This window comes from Diospyros lotus, chromosome 8 (assembly GCF_014633365.1).
Source record: "Diospyros lotus cultivar Yz01 chromosome 8, ASM1463336v1, whole genome shotgun sequence".
Classification (NCBI taxonomy): Eukaryota; Viridiplantae; Streptophyta; class Magnoliopsida; order Ericales; family Ebenaceae; genus Diospyros; species Diospyros lotus.
The window spans coordinates 2,772,841-2,792,910 of NC_068345.1; the positions used below are offsets into that span (position 1 = coordinate 2,772,841).

General features: G+C 36.1%; 3 protein-coding genes across 3 annotated transcripts; 1 reads left to right on the plus strand and 2 right to left on the minus strand.

Moving 5' to 3' along the window:
- Window positions 1-210: 210 nt before the first annotated feature.
- LOC127807279 (uncharacterized) lies at window positions 211-2,545 on the minus strand. Its single transcript, XM_052344992.1, has one exon. It carries the CDS (start codon window positions 1,896-1,898, stop codon window positions 840-842), a length of 1,059 nt encoding a protein of 352 aa, XP_052200952.1. The 5' UTR covers window positions 1,899-2,545; the 3' UTR covers window positions 211-839.
- Window positions 2,546-12,853: 10,308 nt separating this feature from the next.
- LOC127807348 (TPR repeat-containing thioredoxin TTL4-like) lies at window positions 12,854-15,706 on the plus strand. The gene is made up of 4 exons (XM_052345094.1): window positions 12,854-13,801; window positions 13,976-14,171; window positions 14,251-14,754; window positions 15,038-15,706. Exons 1-4 carry the CDS (start codon window positions 13,020-13,022, stop codon window positions 15,218-15,220), a joined length of 1,665 nt encoding a protein of 554 aa, XP_052201054.1. The 5' UTR covers window positions 12,854-13,019; the 3' UTR covers window positions 15,221-15,706.
- A 2,001-nt stretch (window positions 15,707-17,707) lies between these two features.
- On the minus strand, window positions 17,708-19,428 carry LOC127808171 (uncharacterized). The gene is made up of 2 exons (XM_052346581.1): window positions 18,542-19,428; window positions 17,708-18,295 (listed from the first exon to the last, which is right to left on the minus strand). Exons 1-2 carry the CDS (start codon window positions 19,230-19,232, stop codon window positions 17,940-17,942), a joined length of 1,047 nt encoding a protein of 348 aa, XP_052202541.1. The 5' UTR covers window positions 19,233-19,428; the 3' UTR covers window positions 17,708-17,939.
- Window positions 19,429-20,070: the final 642 nt, after the last annotated feature.

A 20,070-nucleotide genomic window follows, 5' to 3' on the forward strand; every position in this document is an offset into this window, starting at 1 on the left:
ATCGAACCTTATAGATGTTCTTAAGGAGATTCTTAATAGGTATTTTATGTAACAAGTTAGTTTGAGTAACCTGTCAAGTCATCTCTAATTAAGAGAGGTGTATATATAGGTTTCAGGAGCTACGTACAGACATTTCAACATTCCAAATCTCTTGACAACTTACTACTATATATTCTTTACGACTGGAGATTAATTCCTCCTTAACTAGATGGAGAAATGAAAAAAAAAAAAGAAGAAGAAAGAAGCTAGGAACATATCAAAGTAGTTCTAATTAAGGCGGTAAATGTGTTCTTAATTTTTTTTCATTCTAGAAAACATAAAAAGTTGATTGATTTAAGCAGCAAATTATTTGGGTACGGGACAGCATGACAGGTTTGTAGTTAAGGTTTCTCTTCAAAGCGTCAAAATGTTGATCCACATGTTTCGGACTTTTACACAAGCATGAAGCATGAGAATCTCTTTCTGAAATGCAAAAATTCCATTTGGTGTTTCATCGAGATTACAGACTAAATTCTCCATATAATCCTTCTCTGCAAGGATATGTTTCATATCAAGATTACAAAAGAAGAAAGTATATGTAATTAATTAAGCTATAGATTTACATTTAACTTGCCATGGGCGATGTGATGGTGACGATGATGATCGATGATGCTGAATCTCAAGCCATGGACTCAGCTTCACATAATTAATCAAAAACCAGAGGCTGAGATCAGTCACCACCACCACCACCACTGCAAATCTCTTCCGTGTACTCTCTGTAGTTTCCTCAATATATATAATAAATATGTAAATGCTATATGGAAACAGTTTAATTACTTACTGTTGCATGTAAGATATCCTCATTCAGAAGGACAAATCCAGGAATCAACAGCACCTTCATTCCGAGAGAAAACATTTTCCGAACCCTTTTCTGGGTGGAAATGAACTGATGATGATCCAGAGGCCGAGCTGTTGAGCTTGAAGCCGCCATGGCTTTGAAACACACCGAGGTTTGGATTCATATGTCCATGATTATTCAGACCCAGTTCATCAAGAGCTGGAAGAATTGCTGAATTTCCTTGGGATTTTGATCCTAAACCTGGTTCGGATTGAAAAAGAGGCTGGAAGCTGAGAACTGGGTTTTGCATGAGGCCTAGATCAGGTGGAATTAGCTTGTAGCTGCTTGAAGCGAAAGTGGTACTGGAAGGATCGGAATTTGGAATGGCGATAGTGGTGTTGGCATCAACCATTGTAGAGCTAAGCAATGGAGAAGAGGATAGAAAGGGTACTGGTGGTTGAAGTTGGACCTTCTGGGCTGGAGATGATCGGAAAGAATAAAGGGGGCTGCCGAGAAGATCCAGCCGGCGGGAATACGGCGAGGCGGAGAACGGCGGTGCCGGGATGCCGGTGAACTCCTGCACCATTTGCCGGAAATTCGAAGTGTCGGTGGTTAGGACGGTGGTGGGCGCCCGCCGGGATGCTCTGGTCCGCTTCCGGGGGTTCTTGTGCACGTTGGTCTGATCGGACCCCGGCGCCGGTGTCCCTTTTCCGCCTTTTCCGTCGCCTGATGGTGTTGTCTTGGACATGGATGATGAGCTTAGACCTTGAAACCCTAACAGTGACGACGAAGAAGACGACAAGGCGGTGAGATCGCCGAGGTTGATGTAATTGGGATCGGATCTTAGCCCCCTGGACCAAACCAAATTTGGGTCTTCATTGGGTGAATGTGAAAAGGCTCCAAGACTGTCAAACGGCGCCGTGGGAGGCGGTCGCTGGCCGCGGATTGAGACTGAGCCGCCGCCGAAGGAGGAAGAAGGGTTGAAGAAAGACGACGAGACGGTCCCCGGCCGAGAATCGAACTCATCGTCGCCGCCGCTGGAGGACTGCATGCTGCCGGCCGAGCTGTTGCCAGAATCCATTAATCACTCTTTTCTTTTCTTTTCTTTTTTTTGGCAGAAAGTGAGCTGCAAAGCGATGGTGATTGTTGGAAACTTTTGAAAGAGAGGAAAAAGTGGAGAATCTGAGAGCTAGCTAGCAACAAATTTACGATGAGATCACAATATCTTCGAAAACAGCCTTAATTTAGAGCTCTGATCTCTGCAATTAATAATTCACATATATTGGAATCTCCGACAGCTTAGTCTTCCTGTATTTCTCTCTCTTTGTCACTTATCTCTGGAAAAGAAAAGCAAGAAAAAAGCTTTTCCAAACAAGAGATGAAGAAATATTCAGTAACTGCACCAATTAATTAAGAAATAGAGGGAGAGGAGGGTCTGAATTTCTCTGTGTGATCGATGATGATCTGGCGATCGATGGAGAAGAAGAAAAGGAGAGATCGATTGAGTTAAAGAAGAGAGACTATTTATTGAGCTTTAATTGATGGGTGATGAGCTCTAAAAGAGATGCAATCTGATCAAGCTCTCTTTCACCTGATCTCTCAGATATGGACTAATATTCCCGCCCCCCCGAGGTTACTGCAGGGTGGGGTCGCCATTGGAGCGAATTGAAGGACCAAACGCTAGCTAGCTGATTATGGTGGGTGGCAACGGGTCAAACTCGAATAGAGAAGAGAGAGAGAGAAATAGAGAGAGGAGATTGGCAGACGAGCTTCATCATAGAATTAATAATGTGAATGCTAGAAAGCGATATTGGAAAAAAAAAATTCACCTAATATGGTAACTTAATAGTATGGGGGTTAGTAACATTATATTACCGGTTTGGTTTAGAGTGTTGGGTCATATGACCTTGAATTAAGCAATAAAGGGTGACACTTATTACAAAATGTTAAGATACAAGTACACTTTGTATTTCGATAAAAAAAGTCACTAGGAGGTAATCATATTATTGTCGACGATTTAATAATTTATAAATTAATTAAAAAATAAAATTTTGTATTTTTTTAATTTTTTTGAGTAAGTTTCTTGCTAATTTTGCTTTAAAAAGAGAAGAAATAATATTTTTACACAATTTTTCTTTATAAATGTAAAATTAATTTATATATGATTGGGAGGAAAAAAGGAATCTGAAAGGTAAACCTGAGGAGAAGGAAAGGAATAAAGTGCAGGATGATGAGTAGGCAACTTGAATGGGCTGCCAAAAGAGACAAACGAATTTCCGTCAGACGCATGCACCGCCACCTCAACAACCAGCCCCGCCGCAGCCACCGGCCGCTCCGTCGCCTTCTTTTACCATAATTTTGGCTCTCTTGTTCACATAAATCTACACTAATTAAGAGGGGAAAAAATGACACTGTTTTTGTTATATATATTGATGAAAGTGATATTTAATAATTAAAAATACAATCCATATTAATTAACATTTCATCTAAATCTTGTGATTTGAGAAAGAATAATTTTATCTTTAATATTACCTTTTTACTCTTGAAAAAAAATTAAAAGTCTAAAAGTCATATAATAAATTATTTTTTAATCTTCTTTTTGGGAATTTGTTGACAGAAAGATAATATATTTTATTTTAAAAGATACCCTCATATGTAAAACGACACTCTAAACTTAGATTTTAGAACCTGCAAGGGTTGTCTAAACTAGCATTTGTCACGATTTTAAATTTACTTAGTGCAGGTATGACTCTCGTTGATACCTTGTTATTTTGAGATAATTTGGTATAAGTTCGAGTCTTTTGATAAAATCTTACATAACGTGTATAATTGATACAGTATTTCACTTGTGCAGGCACTATTTATTTCTTGTGCTTGTTGTAGGACACCTCGTATTAGGGTGATTTGTATAACCTCGTATTGGGTCTGAAAACTTTATTTTCATATTTTGTCTTTTTATTTTTGTTAATATAAACATAATTTTGAATTAATTCACCTTCTTCACGTGATCATTGAAACGTCTAAATATAATATATTTAAATGGGCTAAACATTTTCCAGATGAAGATATTTTAAAGAAATATGGGGGGATGGATAGATCATAGATTAGTTCAACCAAATCAGCAATAGGAAAAGGGAAGATAATATTGTTCAAATAAATAAATAAATAAATAAATTAGTATCCTTCTAGATAAGAAATTCCTGTTTCTAGATTTATTAATTTTATGGTATTAAATATATATTTTTAATAATAGTAGGAGGAGTATTTGTCACGGCAAAAGCATTAATTTATATATATTCCTTCCTTCTGGCATCGCATGCGGGATGGCCAACCCCACCAATCAAATCACAGCCGTCAGATCCGGATTCTCTCGCCTCCATTCTGATTAATAATAATTCATATTCAAATACATGCGCCCCAACACTAACGTCCGTTCGGTGGCTTTTAGGTCCTTTTTTTTTTTTAATTATTATTTTTGAGTTTAATAATTTTAATATTTAAGATTTATTTAGACTAATAGTAAACTGTCACCTCATCTGTTAGGCACTAAATTTGTGAACCTAATAGGTTAGATTCCTAACAAGATTCTAAGATTTTTTTTTATTATTAAATTTCCTTTTATTGGTCTTTGGATCTTTATTTTATTATTATATTTAAATTAATTTGGCATGAAATCAACCAGGACAATTACTGTATGTTTCAAATTAAAAATATAGAATTTTATTTTAAAAATATGAGATCTAGATATCTATGAATTTTTTTAACTCTATAAACTAACTTTAAATCAGATACATGAATATAACTGATTCCATTAATAAATCAAGCCTAACATCAATAATTAGTGGCATCATTAAGCCAACGAATATATATAATTCTTCTTACTAATCCTTTTTCCCAGTTTAGTACGCAATTTTAAACCTCCTCCTCCTCCTCCCCACCTAGAGTTATAATAGTGATAATAACATTAGCCTTTTTTATATGCATGGTACATCAACCTTTTTAGGTAATTATTATCTTTTTGTTAGTGACATTGAAGTTATGTATAGCTGCCCTTATGGGCATTAATCCAGATTCCTTGGGGTGCCAATGGGATTGGGATTGGAGTTACAAGTGGGTACATATTGTAGGTTATGGGTTACTTTGATAATTGATTCTAGATCCCTTCCCTTTAATTTAATTGTTGGGTCCTTGCATGTGTACATTGTGGGTTGTGATAGATTATGTTATTCCTCAATTTTTTTTCTTAGCTTGATCCTAGCTATATAGCTATATATAGTGGCCACCCTTACCAAAATTATAAACCAATAGGGGTCGACACTTTGTTTCCCTAATGAATAAAGTAAGCCATTATATTAATTATGGCATTATTAGCCTCAATTTAACCATACAACGTAAATTAATGCACTAGAATTTAGTTAATTAATTAAAAAGGCAGAACAATTATTAATTATCATCCTCAATATTGCTTCGTCTCTTTGCACTCTACATAGAATAGAAATACATACATACATATATGCATCGATCAGAGCTTGCCTCTTCATCGCTTCATTGTTTATCTTTCAGATCAGAACCCACCTTCAGAATCGACTTCAGAGGCTTTGGCTCCTCATCCTTCTTTTCGCGTTCCATGGACGGCAGCTTACTGACTGATCTCTTCCTTTTCTTGTCTTTGACTGGATATATTATTCTCTCTGTATTCTCATTGATGCTCACCGTCTTCTTCGGCGGGCCTTTCTGTACTACAGTCACCGGAGATGTATTTTCCGGCCTCTCCTCTTCGTCTTGATCAGTTGGACAGAGTTCTTTTCCATCTTCCTCAAGATCATTACCGGCAGAGCCATGGCCTCCGGAATGCCCTCCACGAACTGCCTCCGACTGGTCATGATTTTGATAGGCCGGGGGCCCCAAAGTCACCTGCTTTGTAGCCTGTTCTTCTAGGTTACCGATGATGGAGTTGACGACCCAGCAACAGGCGGCCAAGCCGTGGAGGAAAACGCTGCCGAAGATCACGGCCTTGGAGGCTAGTTCTGCAAATTTGTTGATGATGAAATGAACGAAGCCACGAGAGTTGAGTTGTGTCTCTCTTTGATCCATTAATTAATTCTGTGTTTGCCTTCCACTGGAGAAGGCTACACTATGGAATGAAATTGCCTGAGAAAAGTACCGTCCAAGAAGAGATCGAATTAAATGGAAAGGGATATGTAATTGCAAGTTTGAAGCCATTCTTTGCTTTTCTTTGAAGAAAGCCAAACACTTACCCCCAAGGAACCTTTTCTTCTTTACCAACTTTTGTTAGAAGATAAATACTTAGAACAGTAAAATTAATATGATAAAGAGGTTATCAGTTCGAACTTTCTCCACATTTACAATTAGATCTTATGAAGAAGCCAAAAACAAAAACAAAAAAATAGCATAGGTATTCTATTATTATGGAATCTACACTTGATATTCTATATGCCTAAAATTTTTTGATCGAACTTCGGTTAAGTTTGTGAGTGACCTTGGCTCTATTCGGTGGCATGGCCAGCCCATTTGGGTCTTCATTTTCAGAAACCAAAACAAAAAAGAGGCCCACCAACTGAGATTTTTTTTTGTTTCAAAAGTAGAAGTTGACCAAAAAAGAAAAGAAATAGAGATTGTTTTTATTAATTGCAAACATAAATGTGGTATTATTTGCCAAAAATCTCTATTAAGATAGGTTTTCGGATTGAAAGATTAATATTACTTGATTGAGGAGAGTGAGAAGCCCATCACTACTCGATTTACAATATATTCGTATTTTTCTCAAGTTCTTTTAATAATGTTCATACTCGATACGTCTCAAACTATTTGTTTCTACAAGAAAGAAGGGTGAGCTCTTGTCTCTACAAATTCTTCTGACATTCAAAGTAGTTATTATGTTTGGGAATGAGACAGTAGTCATACAATAAAGATATGGTAAGTAAATCTTTTGAGTACAATTCGTGTAGTAAGGCTAGTTAAGATGAGACTATATAGACGGACGGATGTGCTTATTTGGACGGTCAGATGGACAAGTTATGGGCCCCAGCTTGGGCCCTAGCCCTTCTTAAGGACCACTGGCCTCTTTGTTGCGGGCTTGGAGGTAGGCCTTAGCCCGTTTGGGCCTTCTCTTTACTTAATTTTTACAAGATAAAAAGAAATCGCTTATGTTGTCGGTATTATTTATTTGTATCTATAGGTTAAGGTCGAGCTGATGAGCTTTGTGATCTAGTCAGCAATTCTCTGCTTCAGTCAACTCCACTTGTCAATTGGTGCCACGTCATCGTTGACCTAGAATACAGAATAGAGTGGCTCTAAATAATGTTGGGTCACCTGGGTGTGGTATTTTTCATTTTCTTTCTAAACAATTGATATATTTTTTTTTTCAAAAATAATACCACTTGTAAAAAGAAAACCCCAAATAATATTAAATCCAACATAATTCTTAGAAAAATTATTTTATCTTAATGTCAAACTATTGGCTAAAATATTATTTTAATCCTAACATCTACTAGATTTAACTTTGAGTAACAACTAGAGTTTCAAGTAGCTATCTTTCTTTTGTCGATTCAAAAAATTGTTCTTTGGATGAAACGTTAGTTCAATTACATTTTAATGATTTGTCACTAAACATGTATGATTAATATTCAAGGAGATGTGACTTTTCAAAACCCAAATAGAATTATGGTATTTAATGGAAGAACCCATATGAATTCTTCAAATTTAGTCGTTGAAACCATCATTGTCACTGCAAGAGAAGGACAAAGTGAGTTTTGTCTAAACTCATGACTAGAGATCATTACACTCAAGAAAAACGAAATTTAGTGAAGGACATTTTTGTCGCTATTTTACTATGGAATAGCGATGGATTAAAAAAAAAAAATTCGAGAATTAGCAAAGGATTTTAGCGATGGAAAAAAATTTCGTCGCTAATTATTTTTTTAGCGACGGAAAAAATAATCCGTTGTGAATTTTAGTGACGGAAATAATTTTTCGTCGCTAAATTTTAATAATAATAAAAAAACAAACAAAAATATATATATAGACGGAATTTATTTTTGTCACTAATTTTAGTAATGAAAAATAAATTTTATCGCAAAATTTAAAAATAAAAAATTAATTTTAATAATTAAAATAAAATTTTAAATGTAAATTTTTTATTATTAAAATTTAGCGTCGAAAATAGATTTTTGTCCCTAAATTTTATAATAAAAAATTTAAAATTTAAAATAATTTAAATAACAAAAAAATAAAAAAATTAAAGTTAGCGACGGATTGTCCAAATCCTTGCTTTAATTTTTAATTTTTTTATTTAATTAATTTATAAATATTTAAATTTGAGATGAATATTTAAATATATAAATATTTAAATTTTATAAAAAATTAAATATACATTTAAACATAAGATGAATATAAAAAAATAATTTATAAAATTTAAATAAATATATTAATATTAAAAATTAAAATATTGTTAAATTCTAACTATATCAATTAATATATTTCATGTGTATAAAATAAAAAATATATTAAATGTATAATAATTAATTATTTGTAATAGTTATTAAATGTGTACAAAATGTAAACAAACACTACATTTGAAAAATAAATAAAAAGTTTAAAAATCATAATATTATTGAAATTTTCTTTATTTTAAATTTTAGAAATTATAAAAATGAAACAATATTGAGGGATTATATTATATAAAAAGGTGTCTAGGAGCTATTTGTCAATCTCTTTTTTTTATAAATAGGAGAATTTTTTGTTAAACTAAAAAATTTAAAAATCATAATATATGGATGACATTGTGTCTTATACTTATAACAATATCATATGTCACTATCTAATATATAGACATTGTAATACAATTAAATGTACAATTAAGTCATTAATAATAAATAACTAGAGAAGTGAAATGTGTTGATCAGGATAACAGAGTATCAAGATAAGTCCGGAATGATTTTCAGACGAAGATATGAAATGATTTTCTCTCTTAAGAGTTATACTATAAAAAAAACTATAGGGGTTAATTTTTATTTTTAAAGTTTAAGTGTTATGTATAAAATATTAATGTTAACCAAGAAAAAAATAAATATATCTCTTTATTATTTGTGCTCTTTAATTTTGTCTCTGAGTTATAAATGAAATTCAGCAATTTGAAATTTGTTTAGTATAATTTTTATTTATAGAAAAAAAAATAAACTCACACACTAAAAAAAATATATTTAGTATTTTATTATAAAAAAATAAAATAACAGGACGAGAGGCCTTTTTCAATTTAGATAAAATTGTTATTAATTTTATAAATTCGATCTTAATTATCAAAATTAAAAAGATTAGATAAAATCTTCACAACTCAAAAATTTTAATTTTTTTTGGGTGCTAAAAGCCGTTATATATGTATCTGTATATATACATACCCAAGAGAGGAAAGCCTGTGAAGGTTGTAGATGCATGGGATGAGCGGGGAATGTCCACTCCATCGGTGGCGGGGATGGATGATCCCAATGCCAAGCAAAAACCGATGATGATGATTGAATGATGGTGAAGAGAGAGTATATGTTGATGAGTTCGAACTCCAAAGATCGATATGGATCGCATTGGATCACGTGACACCACCTGACTGTAGGCTTACCTTTACGCATTCCGCACGTGCGACGCCTAATGCTGTCATCCTTACCCGCCAAGCAGCTTGTGTCCGTGTCCATGTTTCATATTTGCCCTTCTTTTGAGATCTCTACGTAAAGAATAAGCTGCTTCTCCTTGAATATATATCTATTTGCAACTTCCGATTCAAGAAAATTTCAGTCCCCCACCCCTGCCTTTATGGGAAATTGCATTCTAACCAAATAATAATAATAATAATATCAGCTTAAGTTATAATTGTATTTAAATTTATTTATTGCGCAAATCTACCTAATATAAACTAAACTTGAATTAAGTCACTTGGTTCGTCTAACACTCTTAAGCGTGTTTAAGGATAAATGAACAAATAACACTATCATCGATAAATTATTAAAGAGTTTTCATAATGATTTTAAAAATCTTTGCATTCAGCATAAACGAGATTTCTATCAATTCAACAAAATGTAATATCAATTCGACTAAATATAGTTTCTTAGATGGAGTAAGGATCGATGAGGAGATCTATTGGCGTTCATTTAACATTTTTTTAAAAATAAAAATTAAAACAAATAAAATAATTAATCATTGTAAAGAGATAACCATCACATTATATTATTTGAACAACATAAAACACAAATATAATACAATGATGATATCTTTTTCATTTCTAACACTAGGTCCATAGGAATTATTTTCTTCTTTGCCTCCTAGTAGAAATGGCACAATATAGGCACCATTTTATTTTATCTATAATTTTGAAAGTGACAATGTTATACAATAATTTTTCGTGGAATAAATATCATCTTAATTTTGTGATTTGAGTTATTTTATAAATACTCATTGTAATTTATTTTTAGTTTTCGGATCTCTAGCAATGTATATTTTCCTTAAAACAAGCCCTTCCATATTAGTTAAAAATATTTTTATGTTTTAATTTACTCAAAATTATAAATCATAAAAACCAAGATAGTAAAAGTAAACGACACATAACGTTTATAAAAACAATCAAAATCACAAGAATTTTAGGTTGATTTTGTCTTAATATTTATGTAAAATGATATAATTATTAATAATTAAATAGTAAAAGTACCCATCAAAATTGAATGATATCACAAAAAAATATTTTATATATAAAAATTTAATTGTTTAGACTTAAAAATTCGGCTGACCTAAGTTGTATTAATGAGTGGTAACTGTCACGTGAGCCGTGGCATTGGTTGGAATCAGGTCTTCCTTCTAAGATTGCGGCCTCTGTTTCCCTTTTGTTGGGAACACTACTGAAAATGAAAAAAAGAATTAAAAAAGTACATCCCATTTATGGTGATTGGAATAATTCAGAAATATCACCTTATAAAATTTAATATATATTTATTAGACTTCTGATATATATATATATTTAAATTTTATATTTAAAACAGAAAAAAAAAAAAAAGTTTGGATTGCTCGGCCAAACATAGTCTAATTCAGTCAAGGGTCAGTCCAAACTAAACGAACATCCTTAATGCTGCCGACAAGACTACATTATATCAACTTTCTAGTTACCTTTCTAGTTAATATACTTAGTTTTAAACCATATGAATCTTAAATTTAGTGATTAGGGGCTGTTTGGCGGAAGGAATGGATCCTAATTTGAGTGGAGCAAAAAGGAGAAGAGGGGAATAGGGGATTATTACACAGTAGCAGCTACCTTCCACAGTCGTAAACTTTTGACTACTTTTACGATAAAGCTTTTTGTGTATTTGGATGAGAGAAACGTGCTTTTATTATGGGGATTAATTAGTTTATCCACCAACTTAATTTGTCTCCTGAAAATAACAAAAGATTTAATTTCTTCAGTTTGTGTCGGCAAACAGGACGTACTGCTGCTGCCCAAGTAATCCAGATACCCCCAAAAAAACATACTCCCGCTTTGTAATGTTATATACTTCAGGTGGTGGTCCAATACTTGAAAATTTACTTGGTGAGAGGACATCTCTTACAAGTTGGTTCGATATTTTTAACTCTTAATGTTACCTTTTGTTAAGAGTTTGTTTGGTCTTTCCTCATTGTCTATTAACTACTTTAAAGGTGTAATGAGGTGAATAATGCCGCTCATAACATCTAATGAGGGCACGACTCGACTTTTTGTATATTTCAAGATTCTATATCTTTTGAATTTTAAAAATGATTCTCAATTTTGGTGTCTAACACAGATAGGTGGGACGTGATGCGATGCAAGTTGAAGTAAAGCCACTAATTTCCTAATTCTACTTAGTTTTAAAAGAAATATAATTAAAAAAGTCTTAATTGTACAATTATTTCAACTAAAAAGATAAATATATCAAGTATCGAGTCAAAGGTATTTAGAAAGGAAAGCAACTCAATCTAGCTAACATGATCGGTTTATTAACCAATTTGAATGAAATAAAAAAAATGACTAGAGAGTTTTAAGAAAAAAAAATTATTAGTTAAACTTGATCCTTCAAAGTCCAAACTAATACAACTGTGGTCGACTCTTTAATCAATGAGATTGATTGCACTCATCCTCACATAGGGGCGGATTTGGGAAAAAGTTGACCCCTAAATTTGTAGGTCGTGGCAGTTCCACTTCTCTCAAATGAGCCAAATTCGTAGGGTAGATTTAGGGGTAAATCTGGGGAGGGCTAGGGCCCTCTGCCCCCATCCTCACATAAATCAAGTTAGGCTAGTCCATCATTTTCAACCATTATGGGTGAGAATTACTTGCCGTACCACAAGCCATTCTAATTCTAATTCTAATTCTAATTCTTCAACAAGTGAAAAGAATAGTTTCATGAACATTTAATTTTGCCCATTTTCTATCAAGTGATGTTGGTGTTTTTATCTTGTGGGGCTGTAATCTTGGTCCGAATTTTGGGGGATCAAAATCATTATCGTTGCCCAATTGGTTGGGAAGCATTTAGTGAGTTGCAAGGGTGCCGTCCGAAGCCGGCCAACCTGATTTGTTTCGGGACAGTGAGTTGTCGAGCCTCAGCTCAGCCGGGCGGCACCGACGGACGATTAATGAAACCCAAAATCATATATTCTTTCAAAACGAGGAGTTGCTTCATAACACACATACATCTGGCTGCTCCAAATTGAATTCATCTCCAAAAGACAGACGGTTCTATTAGTTCTGTAAATAGTCAAAAACGAAAATTACGGGAAAATAAAGCCAAACTAACTGGCAAATAACACAATTATTAAGTAAGTAGCAAATAATTTCTGCAAACGCTTTCCCTCTCTTTTTCTAGATTTAATTGCTTGAATGTTCTTTATGATTTGACTCTAATACTATCTCCAAGTGCCCAAATAAATAAAATAAAAAGTTGCTTCCTTGGCTGCCACTCCACAGAAGCCCTCAAATGTATAAATTCAGATCTCCTAGACCAACTATTGTAGATCCTTCCTGTCCAAGCCATCCCCCTATTTTTCTCTCTCTTTCTTTGTTTCTTTCTTTCATTCGTTGAATCGGGCGTTTCAGAAACCTCAGCAATGGCTATGGCTATGGCTTCTTAGAAAAGCTTTCAGATTCGTCAGTCTCGTTTGAAATTTGAGGGATAAGGAGAAGGGTCTCTCTTTCATGGCTGAAACAATGAAGTTCCAGGCGGAGGGCGAAATGGGTTGCGGTTTCATGACCTCAATTTTCCACCGCCGCGGCCTCTGGCAGAAGAAATCATCCCGCCAGCCACTTCCGGCGAGCAGCAGCGCCGATAAGTTTCCAGCCAAGCTTCCGCCTCAGAAGAAGCCCGTCTCCTGCGTTTCGAAGGCGAGCCGGCGGCCTTCAGATTCCACCAGAAGCTCAACATCGTCTTCCAACAGTTCCGGGCCAAAGAAGCCTTCCCAAACCCCGGACATGGCGGAATGCAGGAGGACAAAAAGCGAGCCCAGTCCGAACATCTCCGGCCACCGGCCTTCCGACGAAAGAAACACGCTTCTCGGAGCTTCTTCTGGCAACATAATGCTGCCCGGCCATTTGGGCAATCTCAAGCAGCAGCGGATCAAAAAGGTTCCATTAACTAAGACTCTCGCTCTCAGGCATCTGACTTTTGATTCCAAGTCTGTTCAAGAATTCGGCCATGGCAACATTGTCAAAAGCCCACATCTGAGGAACAAGCTAGATTCTGAAATGCTAAAATCCATAGGGAATGAGAAATACGATCAAGGCAAATTTGAAGAGGCCTTGGCCTTGTATAATCGAGCAATTTCTCTCGATTCGAATAAAGCATCGTATCACAGCAACAAAGCCGCCGCTTTGATTGGCCTAGGCCGCTTGGTAGAAGCCGTGTTTGCTTGCCGAGAGGCCGTTCGGATCGAGCCTTCCTATCGCCGAGCTCATCGTCGGCTTGCGACGCTGTATCTCAGGTACATAATTTAATGAACCGCGTTAAGATTAGAACCCGATCAAATTTGAATTCGGTTCATCCATCTTCCATATTCTCTTGAATTCAACTCTTAATTGCGCACTTATATCATTATCTCGATAACTCTGAGCGAGAGTCATACAATTCATTCAAAGTAAAACAAAATTCATTGTAGATTAGGTGAAGCAGAGAGAGCTCTGCAACACCATGGGAAGGCGGGGTTCGAGGCCGGCAGCGACGAAATTGCCGCTGCTCGATCGGTGAACACAGAGCTTGCCGTCTCCCGCAAGGCTATGGAGCTGAGAGATTGGAAAACACTGCTCAAATCAAGCTCTTCAGCCATATCCACCGGCGCCGATTCGGCTCCACAGGTCAACAATTCTGCATTAATTTCCACGTTAATTAGCTTTGGAAGTTACATTTTGTTAACTTTCATGTTTATTAATGAAGATCTACGCAATGCGAGCCGATGCGTTGTTGAAGCTCCACAGGCACGAAGAGGCTTACGAAACGTTTCGAAGAGGAATGCGCTTTGAGATCGAGCCATGTTCTCGGCTCTTTGGCTCGGCCTGCAGCGCTTATATGCTGGCTACTCGAGCTCAGGTCTACGCCGCCGCGGGCAGGTTTGAGGGGGCTCTGGCCGATGCTCGGCAGGCGGCTCGTCTGGATTCCAGCAGCGAGATGAAGGCGATGGCCAGGAGGATTAAGGCTGTGGCGTCTGCTCGTTCGATCGGCAACACGCTTTTCCGGGCAGCTAAATTCTCGGCGGCCTCTGTTGCATATTCTGAAGGGCTTGAGCTCGAGCCATACAACTCGATCTTGCTCTGCAACAGAGCGGCTTGTCGGGTTAAGCTGGGCCAGTTCGAGAAAGGCGCGGAAGACTGCGTGTCGGCTCTCAATGTGTGGCCTTCCTATAACAAGGCCAGGCTGCGCCGGGCCAACTGCTATGCCAAGGTGATCCCTCTCTGCAACTGTGTTTCCCAAATTCTGGAACCCTTTTTTTTTAAAAAAAATTGGATCGTGCACATCACACAGTACTGTCTCGATACTGTCTTTGTACGTAAAAAATTAAAAATCATTGCCATCGTCACAACTCCAGTCCCGTGGTCTTGTACATTTCAATGATTCTGATTATTTTAATAATCAAACTACGTTATTATCTGAGGCCGTAACTTTAATCTAACAAATTCGTTACCGTTTGCAATTAGTGTTGATATTTTTTGGGTTGTTTGGTTAGTTGGAAAGGTGGGAAGCTGCAATTCAAGATTACGAGATGGTGATGCGAGAAATGCCGGCAGACGAGGAGGTGGGAAAGGCCTTGCTCGACGCTCAAGCTCAGCTCAAGAAGCAACAATGGCGGATACACCCGCAAGATGAATCCCCGTCGACGACCCTGCAAATCAAAGCGCCGGAAAAATGAAACGACGGACGATGGACGCCGAGCCAACCGGGGGATGATGTTGGCCACGTGGATAGGCTCGAGTCATTAAAAAATTATCGTGTTTTAAAGTCATCACATCTATTAATAGTAAAAGTAATTTTTGTTTTCGTAAATTTACCTTTGAACACTGAGATTTGCTTGCTCAAGGCTATGGTGGCTTTAGGACCAAATAAATAATCCGTCGGCAGGGCGGCTGTATAGTGCTTTAAGCATGGCTTGGCCGATGAAGAACGGCGAACTGGGCAGTGGCAGTGGATTGCTTTGTGTGGATCATCATTATGAAAGAAGTCTGATGAATTGCTAGAAGATTCTCTTCCCTGTTTTCTTTTATTTTTTATTTAAATTATTGCTAGGCGATTCCTATTTCCCTTCTCTCTCCTTTCTCATGATTTTCTTTGAGAGAGTCATATTCTTGCGAAATATTTAAATAAAAGATAGGGTTGTGATATTTTGGAAATTAAAGCTATTGTTAAGGTAATGTGTGACACTTTGCACTTATTGACATAATTTGTGATATTTTGGAAATTAATTAATAAAATCAAAACATGCATCAACTTTGTAATAAATTATGGTAATCCCTCTGATATAATTTATAGAAATAGAAGATATAATTTTTTGAATTTGTGACTTATGAATTCACCTTGTGGAAGCCCAAAAATACCCAAATTCTGGTGAAATTGTGAGATGTCATTTGTTGCATTTTGGTGAAACATAAAGTTTGATGATAAAACCCCCTTGTGCTAGCAGGGATAGTCTACCACATATGTTCAAGAGCTCAAATTACTTTAAAATTAAAAAATTAAATTTGTCTTTATATAATTATCAATAATTTACCTATATTCATGAAATCAAAGTTTGGATTTTGACATGTGACTCACCTACAAATTTATCTAGTTCAAAATGTAAAGACTATAGGTTTTCAAAAAAATGGGATGATCTCGATCGAACGTTGTGTTTTTTACGTTAAAAGATAAAAATTTGATGATAAGTCCAATTTATCCCTGGCCATATCTATAGATAACCAAATAATTTGAGTCTTTAACCATTCCAACCCAACCCTCTCCCAAATGCTCATTTCGTTCCTTTGTAAGGTGGCACGAAAAAGTCATTAACTTAATGTTAATTAATCAACGAGTCTTTATTAATTCTTATTTTAACCCTTTGTGTCTTTTGTTTTTTTGAAAGAAAAGTGGCCCTTCTGTACAGAGTTAGTAAACAGAAGCATGATTACATCAGAACTTGGAGGGTTAAAATCAAGTGGTTAGAGTGACAGACAAGAAAGCATAATCATCAAGCATCATTGCCAGAATCAAAGGCTTTTCCCAATTGCCCCCAACGTCCACCAAATGGGAGAGAGACAGCCACAATTACAAAGCAGGGAACAGAGAGAGAGAGAGAGAGCACATTAACATGAAGGGTTATGTTAATTAAATAATTTGCATGTCCTAATAATTAACATTTGCAGTAGAATTAATGGGTCATGGATGTTGCTCAAATTCTCGCACAACTTGAATGTCTTTCCCTCTCCTTTGGCCTTTTTAGATTACTCTAAATAAGAATCTCATAAAATTAATCAAACTGACGTACAATTCTAAGTTAAGAGATATCTCGAATTTCTTAAAAAATATTAAAAAGATATACTCATGATTCAAGGTTTTGTAAAATATAAAAAGAAACCCAAACAAAAAGAGTAAAAAAATACATTGACGAGAGATCTTCAAGAAAATTACTTGCAGAGTCCAACTAAGAAAAATTTCTCTAAGGATTTATCAGGCTTTTTACGAAAGAGTTCACATTTATTATGCAAACTCTTTAAGTACTCACCAAAAAAATAACTAAGAATGCGTAAATATACTTATAATTCAAATTATTAATTTATATAAGATTTCTCTCATGATCGAGGGTGGCACGAGTAATTTTTTTACATTTTATATTCTTTTGATTATGTATATTAGAGGGATAGTTTGTATCATACACGTGAAAAGAACAAAAAAAATTATAAATAAAAATGATTGAATAGTGTTGGACGATGGTTTTTAAAATTTTAATTTTATTAGACAAAATCTTATGTTAAAATTATATCATGGTAACTCTCGAAATATAATATAATTAGGCTATCATTCATTGTGATGATATGAAGTATTGTTTGTTGACTGTAATGCTTCTTAATTATAATATAGTTCTGATGGAAGTGACATATAATTATAATTAAGCTCTTTGGTAGGCCAACAATTTTAAGCTTTCATTTCATTCTAACTATAGTTCTCATCATAATGGGGCATGTTTGTTTGTTCGTTTTAATTTTTAAAAGTTTTTAAGATTTTTTCAAAAATTGAATAAATAATAATAATAATGAGTAGGGCCCATATTTTAGAATTCAATCATAGGTTTGACTTTTGAGAAGATAAAAGAAGAAAAAAGAAAATAATGTATATATTTCCATCAATATGTACAAATAAAAGCTTTATTATTTATATAACATCAAAGCAAAAGAAGAATTAATCTTTTATATGGATTGACAAGCTGTACACCTTAGCTTACACATTTGCCCCTCATAGCACAACAATCAACCAAAGCCATTAATTAATACAAGTGAAAAGATCAAAATAACAGTGAAAATTGAAATACTATGGTATAGATGAACCATCCCAAAAAAAAAACAAAGGCAAAAGAGATCACCTTCATCATCATTTCTGAATCATCTCTTGCAACTTTGACTCCTCGATAATGGATCTTTGAGACCACCAAGAATCCATGTTTCCTTGGCAATATCAGATGAAAATCTGTAGAAATCAGTGTCACATCTCATCACCGTTGCCAAGCTCTTGTTTCTCTTCTCTTCCTCCATTCCCAACTTTGCTCTGCTTTCTTGTTCCTCAGCTCTCTTTCCTTCTTCTTCTTCGTCGTCGTCTTCATCATCATCATCATCTTCTTCTTCTTCTTCTTCCTCATTCTCTGTCTCTTCTACTAACCTGCTTTTAGCAGGAGCAGACCTACAACGCATGAGTAATAGGGCGTTCGGCGGCGGAACACATGTCGGAACAGGGTCTTTATCTGTCAAAAGAAGTACACGGGATTCAGAACAATGTACTTTGTGATGCCTTCAATGACATCGATATACAACTACAAGAATAATAATAATATTTAGGCCGATCGAGATGGTGAATTGCCCAATCTGATCTTCTTGTCATCCTCGCCACGCCCCACCCCACCACACCATTTCGTCTATCATTATATATAGCTACTAATTATAAGAAGAATTATATAATTAATAACTCTATAAAAGAGGTAAAAGCAAACCTAATCGTTTCCTTGATTTGCTTGGCTCTTTAGTCGCTTCTCTGGCAATCCTACTGGTTTGATCTTCTTGCAGAACCATGAACCATTTCGAGAAGATGGTTCTCGAGGTTTCGCCGTCGTCGCCTCCTTCCAAGCCGGTGTCCTTTTCCCGGAAACCATCGTCTTCATCATCGTCGACGTCGTCGGAATCGACTTCCGAGCTCGGGACCGCGCCGAAGCATCGGAAATCAAGCTTGATTCTGCGCAAGCAAGCCAAGAAGTGCATCACGTCCTTCTTGAATCCGAGAGCGTCGACCCAATTGGCCCTCTTCTTGTGTTTCCTCTCGTTGTGAAGTTTTTCTATCTCTTCCATGACCGACTGCCACGTCTTGCACTGGCCGGCTTTGTGCCGGACTTTGATCTGCCCGGCGCAGGTGACCTTGGGCGACGTCGGCTCGGCGATCTCCGAGCCCATTGCCTTGGTTTTGGCGGCCCACAACAGCGGGCTGGCTTGGCCCACTCCGAACCTGCTGCCGGACTTCTTGCCATGGTGGTGGTGGTGGTGGTGGCGCTTGGCGGTTTCCGGCGGCCGCGCAGGGCTGCAGATGGGCTTGGGGAGAAGTTTCAAATGGGCCCTGGAAGGAAAGCAGACCAAGAGATCGGCTGAAGGAGGAGGAGGAGCTTGAGCTTTGCTGCTATCTCTGGCTTTCATGTTTAAGATCTTGAGAGTACAGCCGACGAATGGTGGGTGAATTTGAGGGGGGCTTTGGAGAGTGTTAAGCTTTGGCCTTTTAAAAGGAACAATAGAGAGAGTCTGTTGACAGCTTTGCCTTTGCTCTGCTGCAACTTTGTTAATCCTTTCTTTACTGTCTGGTGGGTTTCAATTTTCCAGCCCTCCTTTTTGCTGGCTGTGGAATGGGGGTGTCTTTGCTTTTCATTTTTCTTTGCCAGACCCGATTAAATTAAAGCGAGAAAGAGTGGGAAAGTGCGGGAAAGTGTGGGAAAGTTGATACCCACGAGCATTGTTTCATGATCCAATGATATCCTCAACTGGTGAGCCCATGCCAGTTCCCCCCTTGCCCCAGGACTCATCCCCACAACCACCACCAAACTGCTCACCTCCCTCTCTCAATGAGATTCCCATATTAGTTCTATAAAGAAACCAAATATTATTAACTACAGGGATAACAACTCCCAACATATAGACGGACATAACTCAAGAATTCGATCCACCTTATAATCTCTAATAGCCACAACACTAGTAAATGTTAAAAGTGGCCATTGTTAAAAATGAATAATATAAAATTATATTAAGATAAGATTTGAATATTTTTTGTATTAAAATATGAAATGTGTGGAAAATATTTTAATTTTTTTAACAAATATAATAAAAAGTACGTACTTTTATTAAAAATATTTTCTATATTCTATTTTTTTCCATTCTTAATAAACACTTCCTAATAGAAGAATAAGATAAAAGGATGATTTGTGGGTAGTGGTGCAATTGAGAATGCTACCCTACCCAGCCATCCACTAGAGCTCGCGTTAAG